The sequence below is a fragment of the Dermacentor andersoni genome, chromosome 1, assembly GCF_023375885.2.
Source record: "Dermacentor andersoni chromosome 1, qqDerAnde1_hic_scaffold, whole genome shotgun sequence".
Lineage (NCBI taxonomy): Eukaryota > Metazoa > Arthropoda > Arachnida > Ixodida > Ixodidae > Dermacentor > Dermacentor andersoni.
Genome location: NC_092814.1, coordinates 232,780,425 through 232,796,601, shown reverse-complemented (window position 1 = coordinate 232,796,601; position 16,177 = coordinate 232,780,425). Strand labels below are relative to the sequence as shown.

The 16,177-nt window shown below is 47.7% G+C and overlaps 1 protein-coding gene across 1 annotated transcript in view; it reads right to left on the bottom strand.

The window, feature by feature from the left end:
• LOC126547975 (glyoxylate reductase/hydroxypyruvate reductase-like) overlaps positions 1-11,106 on the bottom strand; it is a 43,039-nt gene extending 31,933 nt beyond the window's left edge. The window contains exons 1-4 of the mRNA XM_055063445.2: positions 10,851-11,106; positions 5,699-5,829; positions 5,342-5,414; positions 4,675-4,791 (exon numbers count right to left, since the gene is read on the bottom strand). Coding sequence (XP_054919420.1) covers positions 4,675-4,791; positions 5,342-5,414; positions 5,699-5,829; positions 10,851-10,930 — 401 coding nt within the window. The 5' untranslated portion in view covers positions 10,931-11,106. The remainder of the gene's footprint in view (positions 1-4,674; positions 4,792-5,341; positions 5,415-5,698; positions 5,830-10,850) is intronic.
• Positions 11,107-16,177: the final 5,071 nt, after the last annotated feature.

The following is a 16,177-nucleotide window of genomic DNA, read 5'->3' as shown; positions in this document are numbered from 1 at the left end:
GGTAAAGAAGCGGAAAACAATATAAGCGGCAACCAGCATTCCGAACTTTAGCGAAATGCCTTTAAACCTGATGCTGCACTGCAGACGAACTTCGTTGCTCACGCGTCTAACTATAATCGAGTGAAAAAAATACACCGACGAGACAAAGGAAAGGATGAGAACAAGAAATTTCCCTTCGAAGCGACGATCCATTTTTGCTACCGTTGCTTCCGCTGATGAGGCTTTGCCGGGAATGATTAGAACCGTTTCGCCGGCACGTTTTCACCGGTATTTGAGTCCCCCAACCTGCAACAATTATTTTTCGACATTCCCTGAAGCTTTGGCCACCCCACACGTGCGAATGGTGTTGCCTATCTTGCTCTGAAAACGTGAATAAGACAGAGAAGCACGATCAACGAAACCACAAACTGCGGCGCGCGTCAGGCTCCTCTCCCCACGGCCGTGCTTTCCCGAGTGTTCTGCGCAAGGCCGCCACCAGTGGCGCGTCCGTCGGCGTGCACGGCGCGTATAGGCTCTCCGCAGTAAGCAACACATGTTACTATGTGGTAGGTGAGCCTCAGCTAGGCGACTGGCCACGGCTGTCCAGTGTTGAGCGATCGGGCAGTGTACGAGATGCTCCCCATAATTATCCGGCAACTTCTTTCTTCATGCCTTTTATGCGCGTTCTCTCCTCCTCGTATTGATCACTCCCCTCGATCCCCTTCTTAACATTCTTTTCCGTTAGTCACTGTCACACTCTTCAACATTCACCTCTTTGTTGAATGGCTGGGCGGCCGTTAACATTTCTATATTTATGTTTCTGCGTGGACTTCGAGGCCATTCTCCTACCTACACTCCCACCTGTTTGTTGTGGCGGCTTCTTAGCTTCCCTGGCCGAGCACCTCTGTCCTTGATATATTTTGTCATGCGCAAATCAGCCTTCTTTTAAAGCGAAGCTTTTTTTTCTCGAAAGTTTACCCCTGTCAGGGGTGGTTCCGAGCGTGTATATACATGGAAGGAGCGTGGCAGAGAGGAAAGAAAACGCGAGAAACTCATTTGGACCTCTGCAACGCGTCGAATGTGCACAATGCCCTCTGGAGCTCCCTGGCCGTCGTTCGCCACATTAACCTCTTGACAGCTGTAATTATCCGTGACCTCCCGCAAAACCACTGCACAAATTGCAGCGCTTACCCTTTTACTATACCCAAGTCCAGAGGGAAGCTAGATAGAATGGTAGAGAGGTGGGAAGGAGGCAGAGAATGGGTAGAACCGACGCAGTCGTGAAACGAGTGAATAAAAGCCTTGTCACTCTTCGCTCGCAGTTCCCATACAAGTGGTGGAGGGAATAGGTAAAAGGTGAAGATACTACTATGGGGAACCAGCGCTGGAGTTTTCACGACGCCTGCAGCGCCACCCTGGCGGTCAGAACGTGCACAATGAAGCCGCTCCCGCGGTCGAAGATTGCTGCTGGTAGCGTGGTTGCGTGCGCTGAAAGTCGCAGGAAAACAAAAGGACGCCGACGGTACTGTTGCGTATACAAGTGTCACAACTACGTCGGAATGAGGGAAGATGTATCCTTCTGCGTTTTTCCATCTAAACCCTACGAACAAGAACGGAGGCGGCGTTGCATCCAAGCAGTCAGGCGAGTGGAGTAAGTTCCCGTCTTGTCGCCCTGTCAAGCGGCGTCGGGCTGGTTTCTAAATCGAATTCCGCGTGTATGCTTGGTTTATTCGATAGTGAATACGGTCAGCCGTGGCAGCCAGTGCCAAACAGCAGAATCTGCAGTCGGCATTTCGTCGGAAACAAAATGAGCAATAGCATGCACCATCCGGCATGTGTAACAACCATTTTTCCTTCGCAATACCACCGTCAAGCTCCATCCAATGCCACCACACCAAGCGAACGATACGAAAGGTAAATAGTTTCCTTTCATTGCCAAGAGTTATGTGGCAGGGAAGCTGCCGTGTAATACGAGTTGTGGGCGCATACTGCCGGCGCACGCGCGACTAAGCCGCCTGTGTTTTTAAAAATGCGCATGCGGATGAGGACTCGGCGCTGAGATGCATCCGGTAAATTTATGTAGTTAGTGCTAAATGTAGCCAGGGTTGTTACGGATCAAGCAGCGGAGCACTCAAACCTTTGCTTGCCCGAGTCAGCTGATGCGATAAAGCTTTCTTCTCCATTGATTGCTGTGGCCAAGTAACATCAGAATTTCTTATGTCCAGCCAGAGAAGTATGGAATGTCTTCAGGCCAACTAATACTTCCGAAACCATAGCGCAGCAAGATCGGCGCCGTAGCTACTAGATTTGCGAGGCAGGCTGCCACACAAGCATGGGAACGGCACACGGCGCAACCGTTAAATAAACGCACGTGCTCGCCGCGACACACTGTGAAAAATATATAAAGCTTAAAAAGCTTCTTTCGTCATTTCTTCACTTGATGACGCTAGCTTCTTTACGAAAACTGTCCACTTGAAGCGGCGCGAAAACGGAAACATGCGAACCATATGGCGAACCGTGTGGCGAACTATGAAACGGCTGCGGACGTGTCGTCTGGTCGAGAGGCTTGAATATGCCGCGTTTCGTCGCCAGGGCGGCGTGCAACGCACTCTTTTCGACGCGCCGCCTATCCAGCGCTGGTTCCCCATAGACACGTCAGTGGTTGCGCAGAAACTGGATAAACTTAAGTTCTAGGTACGATGACATGACAACTCCCTCCTCCCCCTTCAGACCACCACTAGCCCTCGCCTTGCTTTGACATTCAAGCTTTCCCTTTCATCCATGTCGTTCTTTCGGAGCTCACCTCCTGAAAATTTCTGTTCCGTGGGAAAGAGGGGGAGGGTCGTCAGAAAATTTTGGAGGGTCCCCCCCCTCCCCCCATGGCTACGCCAATGCTCAGCAGCACAACGCTAGAACCACTGAGCACCCGCGGTGGGCTGCATGTAAAAGTGAAAATAGCGTTATAAGCGACTATCGTTACGTTGAAACAAAGAAAGCATGCATGTTTACAAGTGTGGTGCACTTTGGAACACTTAAACTGTAGCATAACCAATAAACTGCAATATTACTTCAACTTAGCTAAAGAAGAACTTGATATGACGCGGAAGCCAGACATCCCATAAGCATGTCATACGGAGTGATCATTTTTAAGTTTTACGGAATTTCTAAACACTGTTGATGATAACATAATTCTAGCCCTTGAGCTAGATTATTCAAAGAGGCGGACATTACTTGCAAGGAAAATCGAAGCACATATTCAACGAATTAAAATGCACCACTGATAAACTTCTTAATTAACTACATTGCGGCACATATTGTAATTTGCGAATTTACTTGGAAGGAATTTTCAGAACGACACAAGTTTGAGATATGTGCCATCAAACTCGCCTTAAAAATGCACTGTTGTCTCACGCACTTCTTTAAGAAAACTCCTTTTTATGCATTCAAGCACAAAAGTAACTGGAACGCCCATGAATTTCGTCCCACACAGTTTGGGATATACTATCTCGAAACTGTTGTCCTTCTGGAAGATAATTTCAAGTGGATATGTCTTGCAAACTGACCGGCTACAATTCGTAAATTGCAATATGTGCCGCAAAGTAATTAATTAAGAAGTCTATTAGTGAATTTCTGGTAATTAGACAACTATGTGTTTCGACTTCTCGCGCTAGAAATGTCCGTCTCTTCGAATAATTCAGCTCAAAGACAAAAACTGTGCTACCTGCCACAGGCAATTTTGAAAAGTTCGGTCAGCCTTAAAAATGATCACCCTGTATATCATCTGTAGTCGGCCTGTAATCGATGGCGGAATGATATAACTGGGTGTTTTTTTTTTTTTTTTAAGAGGGGACCATACTTTACACCACGGACACAGACCACAATAAAACTATGTCAATCCCAACTGTAATAAGCCGGACTCTCGGACCTGTCAAACAACATTTTGTTGGCTTTCCACGTTGCTCGTGCTAGAGAAAGAACCCTCTGAAGTTATTCAGAAAGCGATAAGGATTGATCAAACATAAAGGCAGGAAAAATCTACAGAAATTGATGCGAACGCCGGCAAAAGAGCAGTTCAGGGCACGTCCTGCGTGTTGATGGCGAGGACGTTGTCTCTGAGACACAATCTTTGACAAGCGGTGCTCCTGATATTACCCTAAAGTCTTAGATAACTTCTTGCAGCGTGAGAACAGCGCATCATATATTTATGAGAAATCGGAAACAAGACGTTATCGTCCTCTGCGGCTGTCTGATATCCACTGCAGATTTCATTAAGATGTACCATACAGGCATCAGAGCCCCGATGTTGTTTTTGCGATCAAATTCTAGTTACAAATCCAATTTGTTGAATGCCTTGTGGTTCCAATTACACTCGCATTCCAATTACACGGACGTATAGGAAACTTGGGAACAGGCTTAGGTTGGAAAATTAACCGAACCAAGCAACTATACTATATTAACTTCGAAATTTAGCGTCAGGCTATGCTTTCTTTCATGTGCCTATCGCACAATCAGGCGAACACAAATAATTCAGTTTTGCTCAGTTGTGTATCTATTCACATTCAGTGCAGTTAAATAATTCACATTAATGCCTGTGATTCAGTCACTTTCCCGAATATTCAGGCATTTTCCCAATGACTTTCTTCAGCTTTCTTCCGATACGAAGAGCGACATGTAAAGAGGAGCCTTCAGACTCACGCCCTTATTGCGTCGAATCCCTCGGCGATCCTTCTTGACGCCATAATCGTGAGCGCCAGTGCGACTTCGGCCACGGCGTCGTTCTGCACGTGTGGCGTGTTCCCGACGTGGATGCCGCTGTGATGAAGACAAAACAGCACACGACTGGTTGGAGGCAAACACTTTTGGGCACAAAGCCATCTGCACCGTCTTCGGGCAACGGCTCGCCCGCTTACCAGTGCCCTTCTGGTATAAATACTGAGCGCGGAACGCTCCATGAGATTGTGCCTATAGCTCCATGCATATCTGCTGGGTGCTCCTTGTGCAAACCAAGGGGCGAGTTCACGAAGATTTCTACATTTGTGCGTGTGTGTGCGTGCGTGCGTGCGTGCGTGCGTGTGTGTGTGTGTGTGTGTGTGTGTGTGTGTGTGTGTGTGCGTGTGCGTGTGCGTGTGTGTGTGTGTGTGTGTGTGTGTGTGTGTGTGTGTGTGTGTGTGTGTGTGTGTGTGTGTGTGTGTGTACGGGCCCGAAAAAGATGCGTAAGTAGATTTACATTTTTGGGTTATAAGAAAGCGCAGCCTGCAACACCGATTCTGGTTCAATACTTTTTCGTTGGTGCCAAGCTATATGTATAGAATCAATGGCTGTTTACTGTGGAGAGAGTGCACGCTAGCAATGGTGTACTTACCGTCTGCGGCACTCTTCTAGGTCGATGTTGCCGTGGTGCACTGACATGGTGGCCACCACTCGCAGACGGGAGCCTGTGCCGCAGAATGGTCCCTTCAATATCAGCAGCCAACTTATTGTATTTTGATTTTGGAGAGCTGGTAAAGCTTGCCTCACGGCCTACGGTATATTGTTAATCTGAACCGGATCATTTTTTGGAGGGAAATAACGAAAGAACATGATCTACGTACATCCTGCGAGTTTGCCTTGCTGCCTGCATACAGAATTCGACAGCTGCAGCTGTAAGTTGCCATTCGTGTTGCTCGGGCGGGCTTAACCTTAGTTGGGTATAGATGGGCTGTCGGCGCCGGGCCCTTACCGACCATGTCGAGTGTCTTCACGTTGATCTTTTCGAAGTGCTGGATAAAGAGCGCCTCCATCCCGTGCACGTACTTGCCCCATAGCTCGAGCCAGTTGGTCGGTGTGCAAGGCACGCTGGTCACGTCGCACCTGCGTCACCACACCACTTGCACAGTGTGCCATTCGTTTTGAATTTCGTTTCATTCACCTTCATAACTTGCGAGGCGCATAAAAGGAAGTGTCGTGTCCCTTCCCCTCCCACTTCTCTTTTCTCCATTGATAGGCTCCAATGACAATTGGTACGCCTCTGCTGTCTTGCAGTCGTTTGTTTCATGTTTTATACGCGTTTGTTGCCACCAACGACGATGGCTATTTAGTAATGACATGATTCAAGAACTTCTTTTCTGTTGTTGCTCTGGAAAGAACAAATGTGGTTCCACGCCAGTGATAACTGAGTTTGCCTAAATGACTCTTAAAGTACTTACGAATTTGCTGCGAAATTCATCATTGTGCTGAACGCACTTGCACTAAAGTGCAGGATTATTTCCCCCTTATTTCGCAGAACGTCGGGTGCGTTGAAAGCCCGAAACAATTCTTTCTTTGGTGCAGGTATACTGGTGCAGGTATCTGAAACGGCTGTGATGGAGGATATCTTTACATTGTTGAGTTACGCTTGGCTGGCTGTCTTTGCATACCGTACCTGGCTAGGCAGCCTCGCCTTTTCAATAAATATACACGCTTCAGAAAGGAAGGTGGCGTTTCCAGTTTTATCCAGTTTTATTAACAAGGAAGCAAACAACGATTATTTTCTTTTCATTCCCTCCTTGTCCGAGCATTTTTGTTTCACATCGCGGCATCGGTTATGAGGCCCTATAACGTAAAACTATTCCATTCTGTTATTGAAATCTTCTTACTTCAAACTCACGTAACCGCCAACGGAAGCATCTGGTGGTTACCCGCAGCGTTGTTTGAACAGCCAAATCAAACGCTCTCCTCGTTTATAGGAGGTGTGGCTTGTTTGCTTTCAAAGTGAATATCATTGCCTACCTTGAAAGGTTTTTCTTATCTAATTGGCTGACAAGAGACGAGGAACGTGTTGAAATGGAGAAGGTTTCGATGGGTTGGCTTGCGCAGTGAAAGTAAGGCAACCGGACGGGGAGGGTGGTGCCGGCGTGCGCAGTTATTCCGCTTCTCCTGCTTAGCTTGCGGTGGCTGGTCGAAAATCGCGGCGGCGTGCAACGGAAGAATAAAAATTCCGCTAAAACGGATTCTCGGCAAAGAAGAGTTGGTAAAGCGATGTCATACGTGCCGAAAGGGCTCGAAAAGGTTATATTGACATGCAAAAGTTTTTATGATAAGCAGAGAAAGTCATTCTCCTAGGCAGCTCCGAGTAGCAAGTGCCACAACGATCGGCTGGTAGCCATCTTTTATTTCTTTCGGAACGAGGCAGTCTCCGGCTATCACACACACACACACACACACACACACACACACACACACACACACACACACACACACACACACACACACACACACACACACACACACACACACACACACACACACACACACACACACACACACACACACACACACACACACACACACACACACACACACACACACACACACACACACACACACACACACACACACACACACACACACACACACACACACACACACACACACACACACACACACACACACACACACACACACACACACACACACACACACACACACACACACACACACACACACACACACACACACACACACACACACACACACACACACACACACACACACACACACACACACACACACACACACACACACACACACACACACACACACACACACACACACACACACACACACACACACACACACACACACACACACACACACACACACACACACACACACACACACACACACACACACACACACACACACACACACACACACACACACACACACACACACACACACACACACACACACACACACACACACACACACACACACACACACACACACACACACACACACACACACACACACACACACACACACACACACACACACACACACACACACACACACACACACACACACACACACACACACACACACACACACACACACACACACACACACACACACACACACACACACACACACACACACACACACACACACACACACACACACACACACACACACACACACACACACACACACACACACACACACACACACACACACACACACACACACACACACACACACACACACACACACACACACACACACACACACACACACACACACACACACACACACACACACACACACACACACACACACACACACACACACACACACACACACACACACACACACACACACACACACACACACACACACACACACACACACACACACACACACACACACACACACACACACACACACACACACACACACACACACACACACACACACACACACACACACACACACACACACACACACACACACACACACACACACACACACACACACACACACACACACACACACACACACACACACACACACACACACACACACACACACACACACACACACACACACACACACACACACACACACACACACACACACACACACACACACACACACACACACACACACACACACACACACACACACACACACACACACACACACACACACACACACACACACACACACACACACACACACACACACACACACACACACACACACACACACACACACACACACAAAACAGTTTTGTTCGGCATATTAATGCAACTTTAGTGCTCGCACATCACTCTGACGAGTCAGTTTTCGGGGTATTGTGACGTCGCGTGACAGACAGGTGTAGTAGGCGCAGCCCGATAAATTTTGACAATAGAGAAGGGATAAAGGCGAGAAAGGCGTAGAATCGTAAAAGATTATTTTTCTTTTGTTCGGCGTAATCATGTCTAATCACGCATAATCATGCACGTCATATCAAATGGGGATTTTTTGCGGTTTTCGCGACATCGCGTGACAGACGCGCGTAGTGGGTGTGGCCCATTTTTTTCAGAAATCGTGGAGGGCTAGTGGATGAAATGAATGAAATAGAATGGAAGCAGATTGGAATAAAAGAATTATGGGTTTTTACGTGCCAAAACCACGATCTGATTATGAGGCACGCCATCGTGGGGGACTCCAGATATTTGGACCAGCTGAGGTTTTTTAACGTGCACCTAAATCTAAGTACAAGGGTGCTCTCGCATTTCGCCCCCATCGAAATGCGGCCGCCATGGCCGGTATTCGATCCCGCGACCTCATGCTTAGCAGCCCAACACCATAGCCACTAAGCAACCACGGTGGTTACAGATTGGAATAGCTTTACGTTATAGCGTCCATGATGTTGTACAGACAATATTCCACTCAGAAGGGTGGCAAACTGGGCCAGTATATAGTGTATATCCTTTGGTACTGAATATTTTTCGCTGCTGACTGTAGTGACTCTACCTGATTGATCGGGCCAGTGGGATAGCAGCAGCAATGGGGCTCTAGACTGAGTGCTCCACCCTCTGGGACTTCATCATAAAATAATAAATAGAGTTTTCTACTACTACTACTACTACTACTACTACTACTACTACTACTACTACTACTACTACTACTACTACTACTACTACTACTACAACGTTGAGCTGCGATATAAATATTCGCCATCCGCGATTTCAAAACTCGCGCAAGTTCCGGCGCGATAGAGATTCGCTAAACATTAACCCCAACGAAGATGATGTGTGTAAGTGGGAGTTGAGATCAGCGGACTGCCAAACTACCAAAAATATTTCGGTCATGAAGAAGGGGGATTCATTGCTCTTACCAATTGATATTTTTACTTTGATGTTACCCACGCTAATTCTGCTCATGAATACGGACGTTTGCATGAACTTCATAAAACCAGATCGAGTCGGCTTGCAGGGCTTAAATTTGCCCGTGCATGTGGCCCATGTGAGTGCTAGCCGGCCGGGCCAGGAATGTCAGCCCAGTTTGGGTCAACCTGCCTCCCTGGGGTAAGTTGTTTGTCAATAGGCATGTAAACGCGGTTAAGCTTGAACAAGAGTTCGCAGTCGTCAAAGAATTATACGCCATATTGATGTCAGTACCAGGAACGCGTTCAAAAGCAAACGCTGGAGGGTAAGGCGACCCCAGCTGAAAATCTCAGATCTCAGCTCAAGAATACGGTCTCATCCCGTCTTCTTGCTGAGCCTCTTCACCGCGGGTTCGCGTAAAAGAATCCAACGACATCTGTCTGGCGCTGTTACAAGCAGTCGCTGCTTTGCTTGAAGCAGACGCATCTCTTAGCACCATAATTTCACCTATCGTGATCGACGGACGGAATTAATAGAATGATATCCGAGAAAGCTTCGTATTGTCATCATAAAAATTCGTCCTGTCAGCATCAAAAGACACAAAACACCGTTTATTAATATTGCTACTATACGGCAGGAGATTGACAGTCGGCTACTCCGAAAAGTCCAATCTCGCAAGTTGGAAGCTGCTAGCGGCGCGGATAAGCGACTGCGCTGCTGTACCCCCGCTAACGTCCAGGCCTGCTGCCTTCGTGACACCTATGCATACACGAATTAAGCTGCACGTTGGAGACGTTGAGAAAGGCAAGACCAGAGCCAGACGCCGTGACAGAACGTCAAGGCGTCCAACCAGCAATCAAATGCCCCTATTGTCATCCCCACCTCAAGAGGTGCATTTGGGCGTCACATGGGAAATTGTCGCCTGGGAGTGGCCCAAACCTCCTTTCTGTTGAACTCACAAGGGTTTCGATGGGAATTTAGGGCGCCAGGCTCCTTTCCCAAGCCTATCACCACTGAAGAAAGCGGAACGCCAGGCTGGGAAGGGGGGGGGGGGGGTGTACCTTTGTGACCATTTGAACCAGTAGGGGTCCGGCGGCCGTGGGAATCGAACCCACAGCCGCCCGTCCCGCAGCCGAGGCGGGCGCTCCACAACTAGGTCACAATTGTGTTTTTGGTGTGCACCGCTTCTGCGCACTGACTTTCTAGCAGGTCAGTAGTAGTGTGGTCCATAGTAGTAGACACATGAGTATGACTTACTTCGTCTCCAGGAGCTCTATGGCCTTGGGTGGTATGTCGGTCCTGCTCACGAAAACCTTGTACTTGGTGGGCATAGCCATGTGGCTGATCCTTTAGTGGCGTCGCACGCCTTCCAAGTCGCCGATGAAAGTGAGCTTGAGCGATCTGCGTTCGGCGCTGGCTACGCCCACTAGTCCAGAGGCATGGTTGCTTCGATCTGTCATCGCTCTGCTCAAGTGTGGTGGTCGAGAATGGGCGCCATAGCTGTCGGCGCGAGCTTAAACTGATGATGTTTGCTGCCTCGAAGCTTCCATGCCGTGAACACGCTCTCTCCATGTTATAGGCACATATTTTCTGGATTAATTCTCAAAATCAGTGTAGTGGATGACCACGCGCGCAGATGCTGAAAAATAACAGAGTTATATTATTTAATTAAATTTAGTTCGCACCTTTAGCGTCACCGGTAAATGCTTACTGCGGGGATCCGACAGTAGATGTAGCGCCTCTTCTATATCTTTGTTTGAGGGTGGTTCTTTCGCGAAAAAGCTGAACATGGGCAACGGACGCCGAACTACATATGACTATAGACGTGGCGTGTTTGTTTTCATGCCCGTGCCATGCACTCGCATTTTTCTCGTTAGACAGCAAAACACTGCACCTTCACGCTCTTACTCCTGTTGCCACTGCTTGGAAACAGCGCAAGGACATTATGGTGCTACGGAAATAAACATATTGCGCACAGAAGCGCCACTGCGAAGAAGGTGGTCAATAACGTTGCAGTACTTCATAATTTTCCTCGTCTTTATTGGTGCTAGTATGCGCACTGAGATGTCATTTAATTTGTTAGCCACTATTAACACTTCCTTATTAAATTGTTCAAAAAAAGACGCTCAGAAGCTCAAGGAAGCAAAAAAAGAAAATGAATGCGCAGCGTGGTTGCACATGAATAGCCCGTAAAGGCTATATGTAGCTGTTACTGAATGAAACAGCAACGACGACGACGACGACTGGCCGGTTATCGCGGGCGTCCCATGTGCTGTTCGTGTTTGTCGTTCTATTTGTAGAGGTACAGCTAGTACAAATAATGATGCATATGCGTGCACATTAGGACCAGTTTCTCATGCGTCATGCCAGTGTAAACTTTTGGAAAGCATGGCGAACGCAAGATTGATATGGTAAGTGAGTGAGTAAAAACTTGGTTGAATATAAAGAAAATAAGACACGATGGTTGGGGCCCCAATTCCAGGGCCCCACTGGCACGAGCGGCTCGCTGGGCTTGGTCCAGAAGAGCCAATTGGCTCTCCCGACCCTTGTCCGCAAGCCATGCATCCCACTGCCTATTCCTCATCAGTGGATGTTGATGTATTATGGGGCTGTCTATGTGCGCAGGCCTCCTGGGGCACTCCCATGTGATGTGTTTTATTGTTGGTGTGTCTGTGCACCACGGGCACTCGTCAGTGAACCTCGTGGGGTGCATTCTGCGTAGGTGGTGCAGGTTGGGGTAAGTATTCGTCTGGATACGAAGCCAGTCCCTCTCCTGTTGGCTGTTTAAATCGGAGTGAGGATGTCCAAAACGTCTCCGCTCCTGCCTTTGCTGTAGGAGGACGTCACGAGAATTCGGTGGAAGGTCGTCGCTAGGCCATGCCATTTCTAGGACGTTTAATTATCGAGCAATACGATCAGCCCTCGTGTTTCCTGCCAGTCCCTCGTGCGCCGGACACTATATGATAGTGTGGTGCCCTTCTAGTTGATTGCCTAAAATTTTGAGTATTGATTTGGTTGCCGTTCCATTTAGAAACAGGCGGCAAGCCGCTTGTGAGACGGATAATATGACAACCGAATTGGTTCGGCGCTCGGTGTCCTGAATGGCCAAGGCGATGGCTGGAGCCTCTGCCACGCATGCCGATTTGGCTTTGAAGGATGCCGTTGTTATGTTGTTTTTACATGTAGATACTATGGTATATGGTATGGTATATGGAATATGGTAGTTAGAGGAAAACAGTGTCGAGCACTCGGTACGAGTTCCGGAATGTCCTTTCTGCTCAAGACGTTATGTTGTGCCTAAAGGGGAACGTTTGCTTGGCCTCGCGTAGTCACTGGGGTAGACGCCAGAAAGGCTTTCGACAGCCTTTCACACTCCTCCATAGTCCTGGTCGAACAAGCAATGAGCATCAAAGACAGCAGGTACAATTTCATTGCTGTCTTCCTTGAGGGCCAACCGTTTCAAGACTCAGTTCTGACCAACAGAACCGAGGTGGAGCTCCCCGGGGAGCCGTAATCGCTCCTACTTTATTCAATCCCGATCTTAGAAGTTCTTCTTGGAAAACTAGAAAAATCTATCACAGACACTGAGCATGCGATTGAGGCAGAGGTTGTGAAGCTATGGACTTAGCAAGGTTCCCTGGAGGATCAAGAGAGAGGCCTACGTACACCCTTATTTGTTATCATCGAGAGATTCATACAGAGGATATAGGCTCGCAGTAGCGCTAGAAAAAAAAAAAGAAGCCGAGTTCGTGGTTATCCACGGTGGAAGCAGGTCCACTTCAAATAACCAAGACAAAACAAGCGTCCATCTCTCGATCGAACAGGCACGCATCCTCACAAAGTAAGTCACCCACATACTGCCAATGTTTTTGAATGAATAGTGTGCAGCCTCAACGTAGTCCAACTGAAGCACAAGTTACCAAGCATGCCACTCAATTTCTCCGCAGGATCGCCAACACAGTGCAAGGTGTGTCAAAGAAAAAGACACTTGGCACTTTGTGCAGACTTTGGTACATGATCGTATCCTGACGGCGACCCCTTCCACCCACTCATTAAAGCACAGCTACGCACTCTAGGTAGAGCGCCACGAGGCCAGAGGGGTAATAACCGGACTGACATAGGTCCCGTCACTCTCGGCCCTCAACATTTCGATGTGTTGGGTGACATCGCTGAACTCATCGCAACGCACGATATTATCGTGCCCGTTTTGCGCCTCAAGTCCACAAACACAACGAGGATCGCCCTGGCGAAAATTATGTACGACACCTGGACTACCCGTACTTCCCTCTACCCCCTCGTATCGCATCCCAATTGCAAGCCGTAAGCCGCTACTGAAAAGCATGAGGACAAGGTCAAACGGCGAGGAAACAGACGTAAGCCAATCGCAACGATAAAAAATAGTAGGAACTACGCGAGGGCAATGATTTCTCTGGCAAGGTCCATACAGTTTATGTGGGTGCATCTGCTGAAGGGCAAGAGCGATAGTCAATGTTCACGATGGCTTCGACAAATATCGAAGATGCCGTGTGGAGACGTCGTCCACGGATTTTCGGTACAACTGTTTGCCATTCTGGACTTGGCCAAATTTGCGCTGAATTTGCAGATCGCATATCAGCAATAGATTACAAACATTACTGCAGAGTGTTCATGGATTCGAAAGATGCTTTTCGTGCCTCCTAAGCCACTCACCCATAGTGTTGAAACAACTCCACCTCCACGTGCGTCTTCTTCGTGATCGAGGACATGATTGTCACCTACAGAAGATACAGGGTCCCGCGGGCATACCAGTAAATAAACGGGCCCGTCGACTAACACGTGTCATGCTACTATCAGGTCAGTTAAATTCATCCGAACAATTACTGAACCACCTACCTGAAGATATGGAAATACATAGTCACCAGTACTATCCGATGGGAGTAACAACCCTGTATAGCCAGATACCCCCACTACAGCTCTCTCTTCTCTACACTTTCAACATACGGGATATTCCTCCCGTTCCCTCTCAGGCTGCAAACCGCGGGTAGCAGGTTCTGCTCCGGCAGGTACAAATTGGAAGGTACTTTACTCCCTTCCTTGTGTAACGTTATCGCAGTAACGAAGACCCTTGTGGCTTCGATCATTCGCATACAGGTACCTGCAGCACACGGGCGGTCCTCGAATACCTATTTTGGGCCTGCCCGCTACACCCTGGCCCTTTACAAAGGGCCGTTGTTTAGCACTTGACAGAATGACGACCAACCCTACTCCAGACATATAGGCAATACCGAATCTGTACCGAAGCATGCGGCCTCCAACTATCACGGACGACCCTGTGGCTCTGGCCACTGGCACGAAGCTTCGGGAGTGCCGCTCAGCGCATCGATTCCCACGATGACGATAATTCTCCACAAATCTTATTCTTGCTTTCCTTCTTATTCCTTCTTCCAAAACCCATTTACCGCAGCCTCCCGAGATTAATAATGTGAATACAGGTTTAAAACAACTACAATGTTTGCATGGCCATTCAGGACTTCCTCCGATCACCATGTTCCCTTCCTGAAATTATAATTTGGTCCTCCTCAAAATTCGTGGCGGCAATCGACTTCATATTTCAAATGCCTGAAAATCGTCTTTTTGTTTAAGTAATTCGTTTTACATCACTATTACCAGACTGGTCATATTTAGTACGTCTTTGTTATTTCTGTACTACTAGCGCTTTTTTTTTTCTTGCTTCTTCGCCTTTTATGTTTTTTCCCACTAAGTTCGCCGGCCAAGCTGTGGTATTATTATTATTCCGTGCTATTATTGTCCTCCATACCATTGTTTGAAAAACCGTAGCAAATTTTCTCTCCTATCGTAACCCCTTCCCCAAACGTTTTTAATGTCAGTCTCTTTAAAATAAAAAAAATAATTCTGGGTTTTTACGTGCCAAAACCACAATATGATTGTGAAGGGGGGGGGGGGGGGGGACTCCGGTTTAATTTTGACCCCCTGGGGTTCTTTAACGTGCACCCAATGTACTGTAAACGGGTGTTTTTGCATTAGGCCCCCATCGACATGCTGCCTCCGTGTCCGGGATTCGCTCCCGCCCCCTCGGGCTTAGCAGTGTAACACCAAAGCCACTACACCCCCACGGCGGGTCAGTCTATTTATAATTAACATGTTTAGTGTCATTTGTACAATTTTCCACTTTTCCCTCGTTTGACAATTTTAAAGCTTTCACCTCAGCTCGTCCTTATTCGCTCGCTTCTTGGCCCATCCTTTGTATATAGTGAATAAGCTCCATGTAAAGAGCAGCATCGGAGACAGAAAATATAATTAAATGATGGCTCGAGGCCCATTTGGGGAAGTGCGTAAGGGTAATAAGTTTGGCCCACAAGGAACTTTCACATGTTCTCATGTTTCTCAAATGTTCCACTAGTTACTGAAGTCAATTGTCCATTGCCACTGTTTCTTCTCTTCGGCCAAAATAACTGTTGCTTTTTTCTTCTAATTGACAATTTGACACGAGTATGTACTTGTTTATACAGGGTATATACCACTTTTCAAATGTTTCATTTGTTATCATGTTGAATTGTTGTCACAAGATGTACTCCACCCCTTAC